Source organism: Poecilia reticulata, chromosome 16 (genome assembly GCF_904066995.2).
Source record: "Poecilia reticulata chromosome 16, P_reticulata-male-v2, whole genome shotgun sequence".
NCBI classification, from domain to species: domain Eukaryota; kingdom Metazoa; phylum Chordata; class Actinopteri; order Cyprinodontiformes; family Poeciliidae; genus Poecilia; species Poecilia reticulata.
Window position 1 is genome coordinate 10,657,224 of NC_088845.1, and position 16,807 is coordinate 10,674,030.

At 35.3% G+C, this 16,807-nt stretch overlaps 1 protein-coding gene across 1 annotated transcript; it reads right to left on the minus strand.

Moving 5' to 3' along the window:
• Positions 1-273: 273 nt before the first annotated feature.
• Positions 274-16,790, minus strand: dhdds (dehydrodolichyl diphosphate synthase). Its single transcript, XM_008431072.2, has 15 exons — positions 16,435-16,790; positions 12,799-12,954; positions 12,460-12,540; positions 10,297-10,413; positions 10,056-10,198; positions 8,875-8,991; positions 8,683-8,784; positions 8,446-8,560; positions 6,466-6,573; positions 3,138-5,168; positions 1,802-1,819; positions 1,625-1,654; positions 1,364-1,411; positions 1,182-1,238; positions 274-941 (listed from the first exon to the last, which is right to left on the minus strand). The coding sequence occupies exons 3-10, from the start codon at positions 12,520-12,522 to the stop codon at positions 4,926-4,928; spliced, it is 1,008 nt and encodes a 335-aa protein (XP_008429294.1). The 5' UTR covers positions 12,523-12,540; positions 12,799-12,954; positions 16,435-16,790; the 3' UTR covers positions 274-941; positions 1,182-1,238; positions 1,364-1,411; positions 1,625-1,654; positions 1,802-1,819; positions 3,138-4,925.
• Between the last annotated feature and the right edge of the window lie 17 nt (positions 16,791-16,807).

Here is a 16,807-nt window from a genome sequence, read left to right on the forward strand (position 1 = left end):
AGAAAAAAAAAATTCAGAATCAATTATTATAAATGATGGATACACTAAATGTTTGAAAACATGTTGTAAATTCCTGTTACATGCCTGGATAAAAATATCCAGTAACATATCTGTGGTTATAACCTCATAATAATGGCGGTATGTATACTGTCTCACTGCAATCTTGTGAAAACTGAATATAGTTTTAGTTGCACATCATTAAATGTAGTTCAGTTGTCTTTGTCAAGTCAATTCACCTAAAATGAATAAAGTCACATCTAAGAAAACCAAACAAACATTTTAAAGTTTTTTTATTCAAGAACATTTAGATCAACCACTGAAGTCAGAAAAAAAACCTTCCACTTCCCCTTACAGAAACATAAGTTAACAACTGTTTTTTCCCAATCTGAAGACCAGATTTACATGGTACATGTTTTGGGGATCTACCAAACGTTTGACCTAATACACTAAATTTATGTGGCATTATAACTGACTAGATCTTACGTTGACATACATCGCTTTAAATAATTTGGTAAGCAACTGTTTATTAGTCAAACATTAAAATACAGGGAGATGAAAGGCAAAGTTCCTATTCTCCTGTAAGTTTTACTACATTTTAGCTGCCTTATGTTTAAAATTAGATTCAAAACCCGACTTGAAAATATCTATCCATCAGCAGTTTCAAAAAAACAAAAACAGATTAGACAAACTAAAATGCCACGCCTACAAGATATGGACGGTAATCATTTTAAAGTTGATAAAAAAAAATAAAATGGATATGAATGTGAAAACAAAGTCTTGTTACATTGAGTGCAAGCCCAGAACAAACCTATAAATGACATATTTGTAATATAAAACTTGGTAAAAAATACTTATTTAAAACTGTACAATCACCAAGTACACAGAGTGAGCACATCTTCAACCATTATTTATTTGGTTTCGGTGGCTTCAGCCTTTGGCTCCTGAGGGGGAAAAAAAAGACAACAAGAATAAACAACTTTGTCCTACAGAACAATTAAACTCAAACTTCTGGGACAACAATAGAAATCAGTGTGTGAAACTGTTAATATCTTAAGAGCAAGTTAATTCAAAATAAATCTTGTGGTTCATGTTAATATCTTAACCAAAAATAACTGCATTTTATAAAGAATGTCTATCAATAATAAAATTTAGGGTAGGTATTTGTCAAAACAGAAACATACCTCAGCCTTGGTGTTCCCATTCTCAGCTGGCTTGGCCTTCTTTGCTTTTGGTGCCTTCTGCAAAACAAAGTAGTAAATTTACATTTACAGCAACTGTATAAAAAAACGACACTTTAAATTAATTGAATCAAAGACATTTTATTACTTTCTTCAATAAAACCATCTGCTATGAAATTAGTTACCTTTGGAGCAGCTTTTTTCTTAGTCTCCACGGGGGCTGCCTTCGGTTTCTGAATAAGAAAAAAATAATAATTATGACTGGAAAGAAAGGCAAACTAGTTTATACAGTGAGTCACCCTTCAGAAGGCTCCTATTATTCCATAAAAAAGCTTGTTACTATTTTGACATTACATAGAGGTGATTTTGTGCAAAAACTTTAAAAAGTAAGTGCAAGGGAAAAAAAAAAAAAAGCGGTACAACTGCTCTCCAAGATAAAATCTTACCAGTGCCAGTCGTGGGGAGGTTCTTCTTTGCTACAGACAAAAGATATATTTAAAGTTTAAATACATAAAGGAGTTTTAGTTCATTTAAATATGAAAACCAAAGAAAAGTCAAATAGTTTGTCAAAAAAGAAAACAATAAAACAAACTAAAATAAAGCATAAAGTAGAAAAGACAAACCTCAGGGGGAACGGTTTGCTATAAGAAAAAAAAAAAAAAGCGCAGTATTAACATTCATACAGCAAAATCATCTTTAAACTACATGAACTCCAGTTGTACATCAATTTTATTATCAGACAAAAAAAAAAAAAAAAAACACAATCAGAGGAAACTTAAATCAAAGTGCACACAGTTAACTTGTAACGAGCTGCTGAACTTGAAAGTCACAAAGGACTTCCCGCGCATTTTTGAATTCAAACTTGGGCTGTCCTGTCACCATGACAGCGCTTTGGCGCCCTGACAGCTTCCTTTGTTTTGTATCAGTGCGCGCCTACGGACAGCTGCAGGGGGAAACTGATAAGATTACTACTTTACTAATCTTCAGCTACACAAGAAATGCAAGGGAAAACGAATCTGCAAACCACAAATACAATTTAGATGTTTTTGTTTTTAACCGCGAATCTTAGTAGTTCTCATAAGTAGTTATTAACATGCTATGACGATTAAATTAAATATTTTTAAGAAAACCATAAAATTTTCCATAGTTCAGTTAAAAATAGCAAAGCTACGTCTTTACTTAGGTCAATATTTTGCTACACGTTCTTTAGAGATGAATTTGCGTAAATTACTAATACGCATTGTCTAATATAAAGGGCGCAATTGATGATTTGCATACAATGATGATCAAATTCAACTAACATGAACATTTACAACATTGTTGAATCTCTATGAAGAATAGGAGTGCAATTTAATCATTCCAACCAGATGAAAATTTATCATTTTCATTTACCCTCCCCCACTCCTTCCTCAAATTTGCAGGTTGCTAAAAGCATCTTAAAACTCAACCAACCACCCAAAATGTATATTTGCAAAAATATATATTGGCCGCTTGGATTCCTATTGTTGTGATTACGAAAGAATAGCGTAACTCGATGCATGAAAAGTTGGTCTTTGGGTGCAACCTGTCAATTTTTTTTTGCCCAGCCTACTGCCACAGAGAGGGAAAAAAGCAGACGATGACAGGATTTAATCAGCACAGCGCAATGTCAGAAGAGAATGTAGTCCGAGCCTGACTAAAAGTAAAATCAATTATATCTACGCCGTCTGAGGTTTTAAAACCAGTTGGTGAATATTTTAGGCATTTATCGACGACCAACACTTTAATTTTCGACGACTAAGACAACGCTTGAACAGGTCTCTGCTGCCCGTCCGCCATTGCTATAACGTTTGTTAGAGATGATGACGTTCCTCTGATGCAGAAAAAAATAAATGCAGCCCAACGTTAACCTCAAGACACCGTCACGAATCCTACAAGAAGACTCAAAAAAACTAAATACAATAAAAATAAAAATCCTACCTTTGCTTTTCCCATGGTATTGGCTGGAAGTCAAAAGAAAGCTGAAAAAATACAGCCGCAAAAACAAGCTTTTTTTCGAAGAGATGTCACACGTCGACCGTGCAGTCTCAGTGTAAAATGGCGAATGTATAATAGAAACGAATGTTTTTGTAGTTTATACAGTGAAATATAAGAACGAAACCGGTTTGAACCAGTTTTCTATTTCGACGTTTGTCATTGGACAGAAACGTGACACGTGGTTCCAGGGACCTCCCACTTGTTAAAGAGGCAGGAAGCGAACTGGTGAAAGTCTGACCTTCGCCTCACGGGGGCGCTGTGCCGGTGGTTTCGACTGAATTAGGGTCTTCTCGGAAAAAAATTTACGTAAAATGAAAATGGCGCTTACTACATGTTGCTGATGAATTACGGGTTTACAAATCCACTTATATTCGGCCTTTTATATTAAAACTTCATTATGTTATTGGGAACTTTTGACATAGACCAATACAAAGAAAAAAAAAAGGTTTTCAAAAATTTACAAAACTGAAAAGTGAGGCATGTAACCACCTTTCTGTGAATACAGCTGTTCTTCATTTGAGCTATGTCTCCTCTGGGCCCAGACACTGACATTTGTAAACATTTTTCTCTGTAAAATCTGTCGAACTACTCCATTGCAGCCCCTTCTGCTTCTTGTTGCCCTTTTTGTATGACAAACATCAGTTCCACTCTAGTCTTTCTAGCTTTCTTCTATATTACTAATACTTAAGCATCAATCATCTTTTAAGCAATTCTGGGAATCTTTCCCATCCCTGCTGAAAAAATTTATTCATACAGCATGTTGCTGCCACCACAGTTTTCCTGTGGATGTAGTATGTTCAAAGTGATGCACAGCATTTTTATAGCCAGATAAGTCACTAAATTTCAGTGTCATCTGACCAGATCAATTTCTTCCACATTTCTTAGTCGTGAACTGCAGGTTTGTGGAGGGCTCAACTCTGGAGGAGCTGCAGAGATCAACATTTGCAGTTGAATTTCCCTTTTAGATGTTGAAAGGCTGGATTATTGTTTCATAATATAATCCTGCTCTACACCTCTCCATAAGTTTAGACATGACTTGCATTTTCTTTTCTATCCACAAATATGCATTACTTTCTGTTGACAAATACATTAAAATGGTTGTAACTTGACAAAATGGGAAACAGTCCAAAGGGAATTAATACTTTTGGAAGGCATTGCAAGAGAGCATACTTCAACCTTGCTTCATTTATTCTTCTGAAATCTATAAAACAAATTGTAATAATATAATTATATGAAGCTGACAAAGAATGGAAAATGACTAAAATCCTAATATAAAATAATCAGTTTCTCGTATATAGTTCTCAATTTATTGTTTGAGAAAGCTGGTCAAAATATAGTTGTCTTTAAAAAAACACACTCGACAAACAACACTTTCAGCAACAAAAATACCGAAATGCATTAGGTGCTGGAGAGATCGTGGCTTTCACTCACCTTTGACTTTTCAATCAACGACATGCATTTCACAGACAGTTTGCACAACTATTTTACTACATCTTGACCAGACATTTCCGCATGTTAGATTTTTGCAAATCTACAATCATAAATATATAACCATTAGTCTACAGCCCCATAGGGGTAAACATTGTCCTCTTGTTTTATACAAATCAGCAACGACATAAAACCACCTCCAATCGCTGTTTGCGCTTCCTTGGTCCTCGGAAGTGATTTTGAGAAAACGACTGGAGGTGTTTTATTCCTACTACACCTGTAGATTAGTTCCTTAAAACTTTCCTAGGTCAGGACGGTTTCACTGCATAAGTTAGTAAAGAAAGTGTCTCTCTTGTGCTTCAGTGCTTGCAGGAAGTCCTGAACTCGTTCTTCCCGGGCGACAGTGTAGTGCTGCAGTGCCTCTTGTCTTCTTTGGGCATCGGCTGGCTTTCCGTTCCCCTGATGCTGCAGGTGTTCTGCTATGCAGGCACAATCTGCCTCCAGCTGCTGGAGGGCCTGTTCCTCTCGATGGAGCTCTCTGGCTTTCTGCAACGTATCAAAAACAAAATCCTGGATTTAGTAAAGACGTAGGATTTGCCTCAGTGATCAGGTCCAAATAATAATTTCAAACCGTCACGAGCCAAAGGTCATCATCTTTTACCTGCCTCTAGTATTATTGCAGTGCAGACAGTCTCCATGTACAAAATTAAATAGCTTGAAAATAAAACATCAAACGGGAGGGGTGATAATTTCCACTGCAAATAAGCAAGTTAAATAATTTTTTTCTGAAAAATATTCAGGAATTAGAAAGGTCTCAATATACATTTCAAGATAGTCTGATAACAGATTATCCTCCTATTTAGCACCACAAAGTTGTTTAAGTCGGTTTCATCACCTTTTTACAATGTAAAAAATGCAAATAGAACATTTCAACATTATATTTTATTATAAATTTAAGGTGCCTGTCATTTTGGTTATAATTTAGATGTGACAATGTGTTAGAAAATCGCAATTGTGTTTGCAAAGCCCCTTTTTAACGAGTCTAAGAATATACTGCATGATGGCATAAACATCTCTTGAAAATGAGACCTCAAGCCTTGAATATGTATAAATAAAGATCATAAAAGAATAATTAAAAGCACAGGGTCAGGTGTTAAATATATTAAAACAAGGTATTCAACACAAGAGTTAAACTTCCAGGTCAGATTGTTATTCCACCACAACAGATTTACAGAAAGAGAATTTACTAGGAACATCTAGCATTCAGTGTGACATTGCTCTCATATATATATATTCGAGTACATAAACTCATGAGTATTAGACAGCTGTTTTTATTTTAGACTAACTCTTTAACCACATTGCTGCATCCAGCCACAAGCTGACAGCAAAGATCATTCCATCCATCCAACAAAGTGGGGAGTCAGATGCAAATCCTGAATCCTGATGCTCTGGTGAGTATTTAAGTGAAAACCCAAAGCAGTAATGAAAGTGGTGAAAAGAACCATAAATGACCAACACCTAGAAATACGGCAAGTGGTTACCAAGGGGACTGAACACAAGCTGGAAGACGGCATTGATGAGAGACGAGTCAGTCTGACTTATTGAACTCTCCATCTGCTTAGGCACCAAGTGACGTGACAGGTATTGTTCCACCTCCACTATCTGACACTTGGCGATAGTACTTCATCAACATCACCCGGGGGAGACGGGTGTTAATATGCTTCAGAAATTCTGTAACAATACCAAAATGTCCCTGTTCTCTTGCTTCTCTTCGTGCAAACTCGTTTCAGAGCCACATTTCTCATCAAGTCAAAAACAAATTGTGTGCAACATGAGGAATTACCTGGATGGATTTATGATTTAACTGGTACTGTACTATAGCTTCACACAGGTTCCAGAAGGAGTATTCTGGCCACAGAACCGACTGAAACACTAGGCAGGAATGGGATGTCTGGAGAGAAGGGAAACATAAAAACAAAGGTAATTCATTTAAATTGTTCTCAGTTTCAAAAGTTATATTGTTTGGCGTTTGGTATGAAACCTAAGCTTGCTTGCAGCATTTAACTGAAATGAATACTTTCAATACAGCACTGAAAGCATTCACTGTTAAGTGGCAATCTAAAGATGTTGAATAATATTCCTTAAACTGCTTTCCTGGGTGATTTTCCTGGTAATATTTAAAGAGTAGTTAAAAAAAATCTGTTTCAGTTGAATGTGTTTTAAATGTTTCTAGCATTAAATAAGGCAATCAGTTTACATCTTCAGAAATAATAAAGCCTAAACCTCTTACATGGACATAGTAAATATTTTTAAAACATACAGCACCATTGCTGTATAGGTGCTGTATGGGTATGGATTTCACTAAGGGCTTTTGAAGATAATCTGAACTGCTCTATGTTTAGGGTGTAATGATTACAAAACAACTTAAATGACTGAAGAGATTTTAACTTATTGTGGATTTTCTCAAATCAATGCAGAATTATACATAGAAGCTCAAAATAACATCACTGTTCTTTATCACCATGTTAATACAAACCCTCTAATATTTATCACCTGAATAACACATTCTGAAGCCACCAACCAACAAAGCCCATTTAAAATGCGTTTAGACCAGATAATTTGCAATTGTTTATTGAACTATCCAATTGTGTCCAAGTTTTAGACATTGATTTAACTGTTATTATCAATTAAACTGTTATTCTCAATTAAAAGAAATTGACAAGAATCATTAGTAACAACTCAGGAACCACCAAGGTTCAATATCATAAACTACAAAAAGCTTCAAGTGTATCTGTACACCATGAGGCGTTTTTTATCATCTCCATGGAAAGAAATCGACTAAGAAGGAAGAGCCTTCTCCAAAAACAAAATCTTTATGTAGGACTGGAATTTTGCAGCTGGCCAGATGAACAAGCCAAATGTCTTCAAAACAAAGGTTTAATTTTAAGATGAGACAGAGATTTGGCTGTTTGCCCAAAATGACAAGAAATCTATTTGGAGGAGTCAAAGTAAGGCTTTAAGACCTGAGAACCTCCTACCAACTGTGAAGAAGGGGGGTGTTAGCATCATGCTACAGGGCTATTTTGCATAAAAAGAACCTGGACTACCATTAAATTGTTCAAGTTTGTCTCACAAAAATGTTCCCAAAATGTGTTTAAGAATGTATTTTTTAAAAAAGCTACAATTAGGTTTATGAAATATTCTTCTCAAAACAAATTAAAGTTTCTGGACGATGTTTAAAAGCTGGTCTTGTTACTGGAACCCAAACAAGAGTTTTTCCTGATGGCTACTAGAAGCTTTAGCTTGAGGTACAACTTACAGAAGGACTTTTAAGTAAATTTTAGTGGATGTTCTGCAATATCCATATAATAGACATTTCTAATTTTGATCATGGAGGTTAAAGAAAGTTTGCAATATTTTCAAATTTGTCTAATTCTAGTTTTTTTTTTATTCCTTGTAGCTGTATAACCACCCTAAAATGGTTCAAATATGTGTTTAAATCCAAATTAAAATAACTATGCCCACAATGACTTCTCACCAGCACCAAATGTTATACAAATGTTTTAATTTTAGCTCTTTAAATATAGTAGGTCTGATTCAGAACGCAACAGCCGCTTCATGTTGTATTTCGTTTGCCTGTGAAGACAGGTTTTCAGCTACAGAACCTGAAATACATGCCTAACTGCTGGTTACAACTTTCTCATTCAGCAGCACCCACAAACAGTACAGCTTTTTGTCAAGTTTGTAAATTACTTCATGTCATTTCAGGTGTCTTGCGTAATTTCTAAAAACCTATAGAATACTGATCACTTTTGTCCCATACCTGCCACAGGAGGAAGTCGCTGAGGCGCACCTCTCCTGAGGTGCGGATGAGCAAATCGGGATTGGGAGAGTTACTGCTGTACAGGCACTCGCTTAGCAACGCCTCCGAAACATCGCTGAGTATGACAGAAACAAAAGCAGCTTGTTAAAGCCACAGCTTCGTGGATTATCTTTCCAAATGCTATTAAACATGTAGTATTGACAAGACTAACCCACAAGTGTCTGGTGCATTGCTCACCTTGCTTTGATCAGGCCCTGCTCCACTCCCCAAGCCATTTCCCTGACCGCATTGGTGATTTCATATCTTGACGTATAGGCAAAGCACACGTTGAGAAAACATCTGGAAAACAAACATTTCATTTGTCTAAGTCATTTATAACATTTTAACAAAGTGTTATTTAATGATGAAGTAGAAATAGTTGAGGCATACTTATTGTGGTTCTTTGTCATTACCACAGCTTTGGCAATAACTTCTTGAAGGTCTAACGGCAGCATATTCAAGTCACCCAGCACCCGGATACAAACACCGTGTTTTTCCAGATTTTCCCTGGAAAACAAAAAGAGGCATTGAGAGGAGAGAAAAATACAAAGAAAAGGAAGCAAGAAGATTAACACAAAGAGCAGAAATGGCTGGCTGGATATCACACTCAGATGTCGCGTGGGAAAAGCTGGTTAATTTTGTGTAGGTATTTTTTTAAATGCTGATAAAATTATAATAAAAATGAGCAATGCCAGAGAAAGGGTACATCAGTATAATGTAAAAAAAATACATCAGATGTCTTAAAACTTTTCAACCTACAAGCCCCTCTAAATACACACCAGTCAGTCTAGGAAATATTCATCAATTTACAGTGCAAATAGTAGTTTGCACCAAAACACTTAGCAACATATTTTCAGTTCAAAGCATTAAATAATTATAATTAAAAAAATGAATAAAAATTTTTAATGGGTGTATTTCTACTTTTATTGTCATAAGACTGCAGTCAAAATATCAAATATTGTTTTTAATTTCTCCATTTGCTAATTGAGCTAATTTCTAAAATGATACTCGTGTTCTGCTGAACAAATTCAAAGATCTTTAAGAAAAACATCTAAGCTGATAAAAAAAATGAACAAATGAATACATTTAACAAGATTCATAGAAGTGAATAAAAAGGTCTGCTTTTTGAAAGAGTGAGAAATATGAAAAATTAACCATCTAAAGCAACTAATGGCCACCAAAATGGTCAAGCCCTTATTCTGGCATTTTGCAACAACGTGAGAGTCAATATCTGTGAATGGCAACAACAGCCCCCATGTTCAGGCAAGCAATATTTGTCTTGGTCATCCTGACATTAGTCCTCAGCTTATCAAACACCCACAGCAGGAGTGAGTTCTGGCTTCAGAGAAACACGTTTTTATCCAAATCCATTTCAGTGTTTAGAATTTCATTTAATTTAACCTGGTTCATTTTGGCTGAGAGCATTACAATACACACACAGCAGAAAAATCTTTGGTTGAAAAGACACACTACTGGTCTATGTGTATTTTGAGGAAGCTGTGAATCATATGATGTCCTAATGTCACTCTGTCACCAAACAGCACAGTGGAAATGTTTCGTTTTCATCTCACTGTTCTTCCAACAGCCTCTCGAACTTCTGTCTGGCCAGATCCAGCAGCCCATCCACCTCCTCTTTAGAGCGTTTGAAGTTCTCGATGCTGAAGGCGTACACTGTCACTTCTGGGATGTTGAGGTGTTTGCACCAACGTAAGGTCTGGTTCAGAAAATAACGGGCAAGGAGTAAAACTTGCATGAACAATTTAAATATGTGCTGACGCAATGTGTTTTCTGAAATAAACTACAAAAACCCACCTCTGCCAGCTTGTTGAATCCCTGCATATGGCCATCATGGCGTTCCAGCTTTTTCTTACGTGCAAAACGTCGATTACCATCCATAATGAAGGCCACATGTTTGGGCATTGGTCCTGCCTGGGGGAACACAACGAGGAGCAGTGGAATCATTTTAACGTTGCTATTTTAGTCACATTGCCGTAATAATTTGGCAAAAACATGAACTGACTGAACTGGAAGTTATTTTTCTTTGTTGACCCAAAAACATGAAACAAAAGTAAACTTTTAAATCCAATGATTTAAACTTTTAAATCATTGGTTCAATAAGAGTCCCTTCTTAGATATCCTAGAATCTAAAAAAAAAAAAAAAAAACTGTCCCAGAGATATTTAGACATTTGGATGAAACAATTCTTTGGATTTCAGTAATGGTCTGAGGTTGAGGGTCTGTTCTAACTATGACAGAAATATCTTTTTTTTTAAAACAGATATTGTGCAAAGATAGGACTTGCAGAATGTGTTACTGGAGCAAAGGCAAACTATACGAGCCTGCATAGTATTGCAATATGTGAAATGGCTAATGGGTTAAAAAAAGAAGAAATTAAGCAAATACAAACGTTTTTTATAAAGAAAAAGCAAAACTAAAAATGAATACATTTTAAAAAAGACATCTTCAATTCACGGCTGCACAGTGGCGCAGTTGGTAGAGCTGTTGCCTTGCAGCAAGAAGGTTCTGGGTTCGATTCCCGGCCCCGGTCTTTCTGCATTGAGTTTGCATGTTCTCCCTGTGCATGCGTGGGTTTTCTCCGGGTACTCCGGTTTCCTCCCACAGTCCAAAAACATGACCATCAGGTTAATTGGCCTCTCCAAATTGTCCCTAGGTGTGAGTGTGTGTGCATGGTTGTTTGTCCTGTACGTCTCTGTGTTGCCCTGCGACAGACTGGCGACCTGTCCAGGGTGAACCCGCCTCTCGCCCGGAATGTTAGCTGGAGATAGGCACCAGCAACCCTCCCGACCCCACTGAGGGACAAGGGTGTAAAGAAAATGGATGGATCTTCAATTCACCTTATTATTTTCTATTATTGAAATATATATTAATAGCATAGCACCACTCATGGTAGCAGCATGTTGGGGTAACTCTGCTATGTTAGTTTTGGTTTGTTCTTTTGTTGACTCAATTTTTTTCAATTTAGGCGTTGCATGTTTTTTACAATTATTCCCTTTGGTTTTGGATGCTGTGCAGCATGAAATATTCTTTTAATACTCTTTTATTTTTATCTCTAGACAGTTGTTATAATGGCAACAGGATATTCATTTTACAACTGATGCTGCTGATTGGCATAACACTTGAACTATGACCCCAAATTCCTAAAGAGTTATAATAGAGGCTTCTTGGATGTAGGACAGAACCAAAAAGCAGAGAGAAAAGGAGGAAAACGGGGGGGGGGGGGGAATATTTCAACCATACTCTTAGTAGTGATCAAAGTATTTAGAATTGTTGAATGAAATAGTTTGAAATCTTTCCTACATTATTTATGATGTGCCCTGGACATTACCAGGCTATTACTACAAGTGTTTTCATACTTCAGTCAGGGTTACACATATTTGCTGTTGCCATTTTATGGATCAGAGAGAGAACACCACAGCAACTAAAGGTTTAAATCACTGACTTTTCCTTGGACTGACAAAAGCATATTTTGTGTAAAAACAAACGTGTCATTGTAAAGAAACCAAAAGATGAAATTACATCTCTTCCCTAAGGCTGCGCTAGCAGTAGTCACGTTTCGCACATGTTTTATAACTTAAAATCAATCAAAGTGTGTCATATTCAAAAGAGGATTGCAAAATTAAAAATGTATGATTTTTTTTCCCATGAACTTTATTCAGTATTAATTCTGGAGTAAATATTGGACAGTTAGATCAATTATTTCTATTCTGGATTACCAAACTTGCATATGAATCATGACATTTCTAGCTCCAACAAAGTAAAACAACATAATGCAAGATAGTACTTATAAGTGTTTTCCAAAATTCATTAGGGATTATATATATCTTTAGGGATCCCTAAAGGGCTATGCAATCTCTTAGAACAAAGTAAGTAGGTCATGCTTTATTTTAAAAATGTAAAAACGAGAAATATGTGTTTGATTTACAATCACAGACTGAGCAGATGCACACATACTTACCATGAGGATATTAGCAGAAATCTTTTCAAGCAGATTTAATTCACCTTCTCGTATCCACGACATTTTTAGGTTTCAAACGATCTGAAAATGTAAATATAAAAACCTCTTTCACCAATTAATGAATCAACAAAATATAATCCGTTCAATCTGCTAAAAATACGTCACTGAGGAACCATATATAGGAACCAAATTTACTGTGATATTATATTACATATGCAGACACTGATTTGATTTCAGACCGTCAACTGCCAGCCAAGCTCCGGGGAGATGCAATGATTTGAGCTGCACAGGGACTAAAAAAAGCACAAATACAGACTATATCCTTCAGAAAGCACTCACCGTTAGTGGAGACACCTTCTTTCATTCAAACATCCGAAGCACAAGTTGTTCTTTTGCCAAAGCTGCGGCCGTTTCCTCACATTTCTCAGCTCAGCCTCCAACTCACAAGATCTTACGATGACGACCACTTCCGCACTGAAGTTCACTGACGACTTCCTGTCACGCGGTAGGAGATTTTCAGAATATGGGCATGAACCCAGTAAGAATGTGACTTTTATGGGGGTGAAAAAAGATAGAACAGTCGGAATAAAACATAATGAGCAAAAAAAACGACACGGGTGAAAATTGAGCTTGAAAATTTTTACTACCGTAAGATGAAAAAAGTTTTCCTTCAACTTAACGCTTCTTTTTAGGCACGATTTTTTAAATGTAACATTTAACAATATTAAATTATATAAAAGCGCAGGAATGTGAAATTTCACATTAACCACCCTCATTTGACAATATCAAGGTGGTTATTTTTGACTGGAACTTCCGGGTGTAGTCAGTGTTAAAGGGAGATAAATAAACAAAGATAAGGCAGAAATTTTGTCTGACAAAAGATACAATAAACACATTTGTTAAATGATTAGAGTTGCAAAAATAAACTATCCAAAGATTAAAAAGCAATAACTCGTTAATACGCATTTTTTTGTAATGTCTACATTAAATTGACTCAAATATATCACCATGTTAATGTTTGCTGTACATTGATTATGTGTAATTAAAATGTTGGGAGTTGTTTTCGTTAAAGTATTGACAATAGAGAAAATAACATAAAAAAGGACTTTCCCCTAATAAACTCTCACTTTTAGTTACCAGGCAGAGATTTGTGATTTTCACTTAAACAACACTTTATTAATTCTTGCAAGCAGACATATGAGATCAGCTCAGTGTCTGTTCAATCTACCTGTTGTTGCTAGACAGAGACCTTCTACCTACTTTTCTGAGTCTTATCACTAAGGCTTCTCAGAGGGAGTCTAAGAACTAACATTTCTAATACAGTTAATCAGTGTTGTAACTTTTAATTGGGCTGACCTAACTTTGAACGTAGAACAGTTCTCCATCCTTCCAAAAGATGAAAATACTATGGGTACTGGATGCAGTTCTATTGCACAGTGCTTTGTGGAATAAAACATCATCAATGATCTTGGTGATGTTACATAAAAATCGTTAGAAATGTTTGCCAGCACAGTTAACAAAATCAAGTCAGCACAATGAAGCTGATTTTTTGCACATATACAATAGTTGCTTTCTTTTGTCATGGAATTTGGTGGCAAATCCTCAGCTTCCTCAACTAATTTAGTTATGTCAACATCGTTAGCTGTCTTCATCCCCAGCTCCATCATCACTCATCCAGTATTTCTCAATCCTTTTTAAAAGAGAAACTTCTATGCACTATCACTGGCATCCTCATTTGACCTAAATAAACTCCACTTTGCTATCATCTACTGCACTGCAGGCTTAAAAAAAAATAACACTAGTAATTAAAAGACAGATGAACTAATCAGCATAAACTATTATGCTGATTAGTTGCAAAGATTGTAAGTAGCAATTAAGTAGCTACTGTAGAAATATTGGTAAAATGACAGCAATTGATGATAATAATATACAGATAAGTCACTGTAATTTTCTTCCCAGATAAAACCAAAACTTTAATACTTAAATTGTTTTATTACTCTTTTTATTATTTGATGTTATTACTTTTCTACGCGTGAAGATCTCATATTGTAGATAGGCATTTTCTGTCAGACTGACTGACCGCCAGCTGTTTTTGGTAAGCTTAAACTTGTTGGCCAGTAGGGGGCAGTTTACGCTGAACTCTATGACGTTGCTTGCAAACAAACGTTTTTGTCACAGATAGATGGTTGAATCATGAATAATTTCAAAGCTAAATATATTTAAATTTTACAATACACATTTTAAAATTTAGAAAACTTATATAAAGTTCTTGTATAAAGTAACAACATTATTTACAATTTCAAGTTGGGTTAATTTAATTTACATTGTTGTTTACATTGGTTTCATCTGACATACTTCAGACTAAACTGAAAACTAAAATGTGACTAACAGACATGTTTTATTTAGTGTGATTGACTGTTGCCATTTTGGCACAAATGCAAGCCTGTTTTTTATGCACATTTATACTGACTCTCTGCATTACAGTGACTCAAAATTGTCATGGCATCAAATTTTCACAGATCTTTCTCAGAATCATAACTCAGACATTTAGAAATGGATTGAGGTCTAAATCAAATAAGCAACTTTAAATTCTTCTAATGAGTGTTGTGAAGTTAATTTATAGTTCAAGACTATTTGCAGTATATTTTGCTTGAATGACAACAGATTTTTTTTTTTTGACATTTAAGGGTTTACTAAATATGTTAATTTTTTTGTTCACTAAAAAAGTCAAGCTAGATACAGAGTACAGGTCTTGAGCAGAATAGAAACCATTTACATTTACTTCAGTGGTTTAAAAAACATTTAGAAGTTTTATAATACTGTATTTTTTATTTTATAAATATGGTTATGATGTACTCCCACTTGAATGACATTTTAGTATTAGTTTGTTTCACAAGTTTTATGAGGAAAAAAAATATATTTGGAAAACTGTTTCTTTTTTAAAGTTTTGTAATCATATTCTTTACTTATATTAATTTAAAATGTCTATATTTTACAATTAGGGCGAAACAATTTACCCACAATAAAACCCATCAAAGTAAAAGTGAAAACTCTTTTCTACTAAATGGCAACTATCAAATTAAAATTTAAAACATAAAATAAGAGATTGTATAAATATTTAGGAGATGTTCAGTGCCTTAGAGATTTTTTTAATATTCACCCCTTGTCTTATGCTTTTCAATAACATTCTCTTTCTAATTTGAGGAGAATCTTATTTTGTCTTCATGCTGTATGGCTGCTACACAGGTGTCTTTACACAGTTCATTGAGAGGCAGGCACTGTACTCAGCTGATTTCCACTACACTTACTGTGAGACTTGGCTGGACCTCTGCTGAATTATGTCAGTTATTTTAAAGGGTGTGAATAATTATGGAATCATTTGAGTTATGCTATTTTTTTTTCTTATTCAATTGCCCTTATTATGTATAAATCAAGTCAGTAAATGAATTTACTTAAACACTGAAAAGTTTTTTTGTATCTTTTTTTCTGTCAAGAAAAGCTGATTTTTGTTGATCACGATGAATTTGTAAAAGCAATAAAGTGAAATTATTCATCCAAGGGGGTGAATAATTTCAAAATATTCATATATGTGCACGAAAGGCAACATATTATTTACTCAAGCTGCACTTATCTTCAAGGAACTTGAAAATAAGATAAAGTTGATCAATATACTCAAGATAAAGTTGTAACAGAAAAGTGAAAAAAGCAAAATTAACATAAAACATGAAAGACTATTCATACACTGGTGGTCTGGACAGATTTCTCATATATATATATATATATATATATATATATATATATATATATATATATATATATATATATATATATATATATATATATATAGTTTTGTATGCGTAATTTATATTATTATCCATCATAATGGTGGTAATTGGAATGATGGTGTTATTAAAGATTGTAGTTGGCATGGGAGTTTGAGAAATGCTGGTCTCAGTCTGACAGTGATTAGCATACCTGCAGTGCAGTTCCTCCTTCAGCCTCTGGGGTGTGACAGCAGGTTTATCATCAATTCGCTTGCACTTTTTTTAATGGCACTGAAGAAGTTTTGGATCTTTGGGGGCTGAGGGGCTTGGCCTTTTTGTTCCGCTGGAGAATCTTGCTCTAACAGCGAGAGGACGATAAATCACTGTGGTGTGGGTTCTTCGGCCGAATCACAGCACGGAGGGACTGACGAGGAACTGTGGAAGAAAAGCCGTTAGAAACAAGAAGTTATCTTCCTCCTGCTCCACGGTTAGCAGCAGCAGGTCCGGGGTTAACGGCCAAACCAGCATCTGCCAGCGGCTATCACCATTAGCCTTAAGTCCCGTGCGAATCTGGAGGGGGTTCC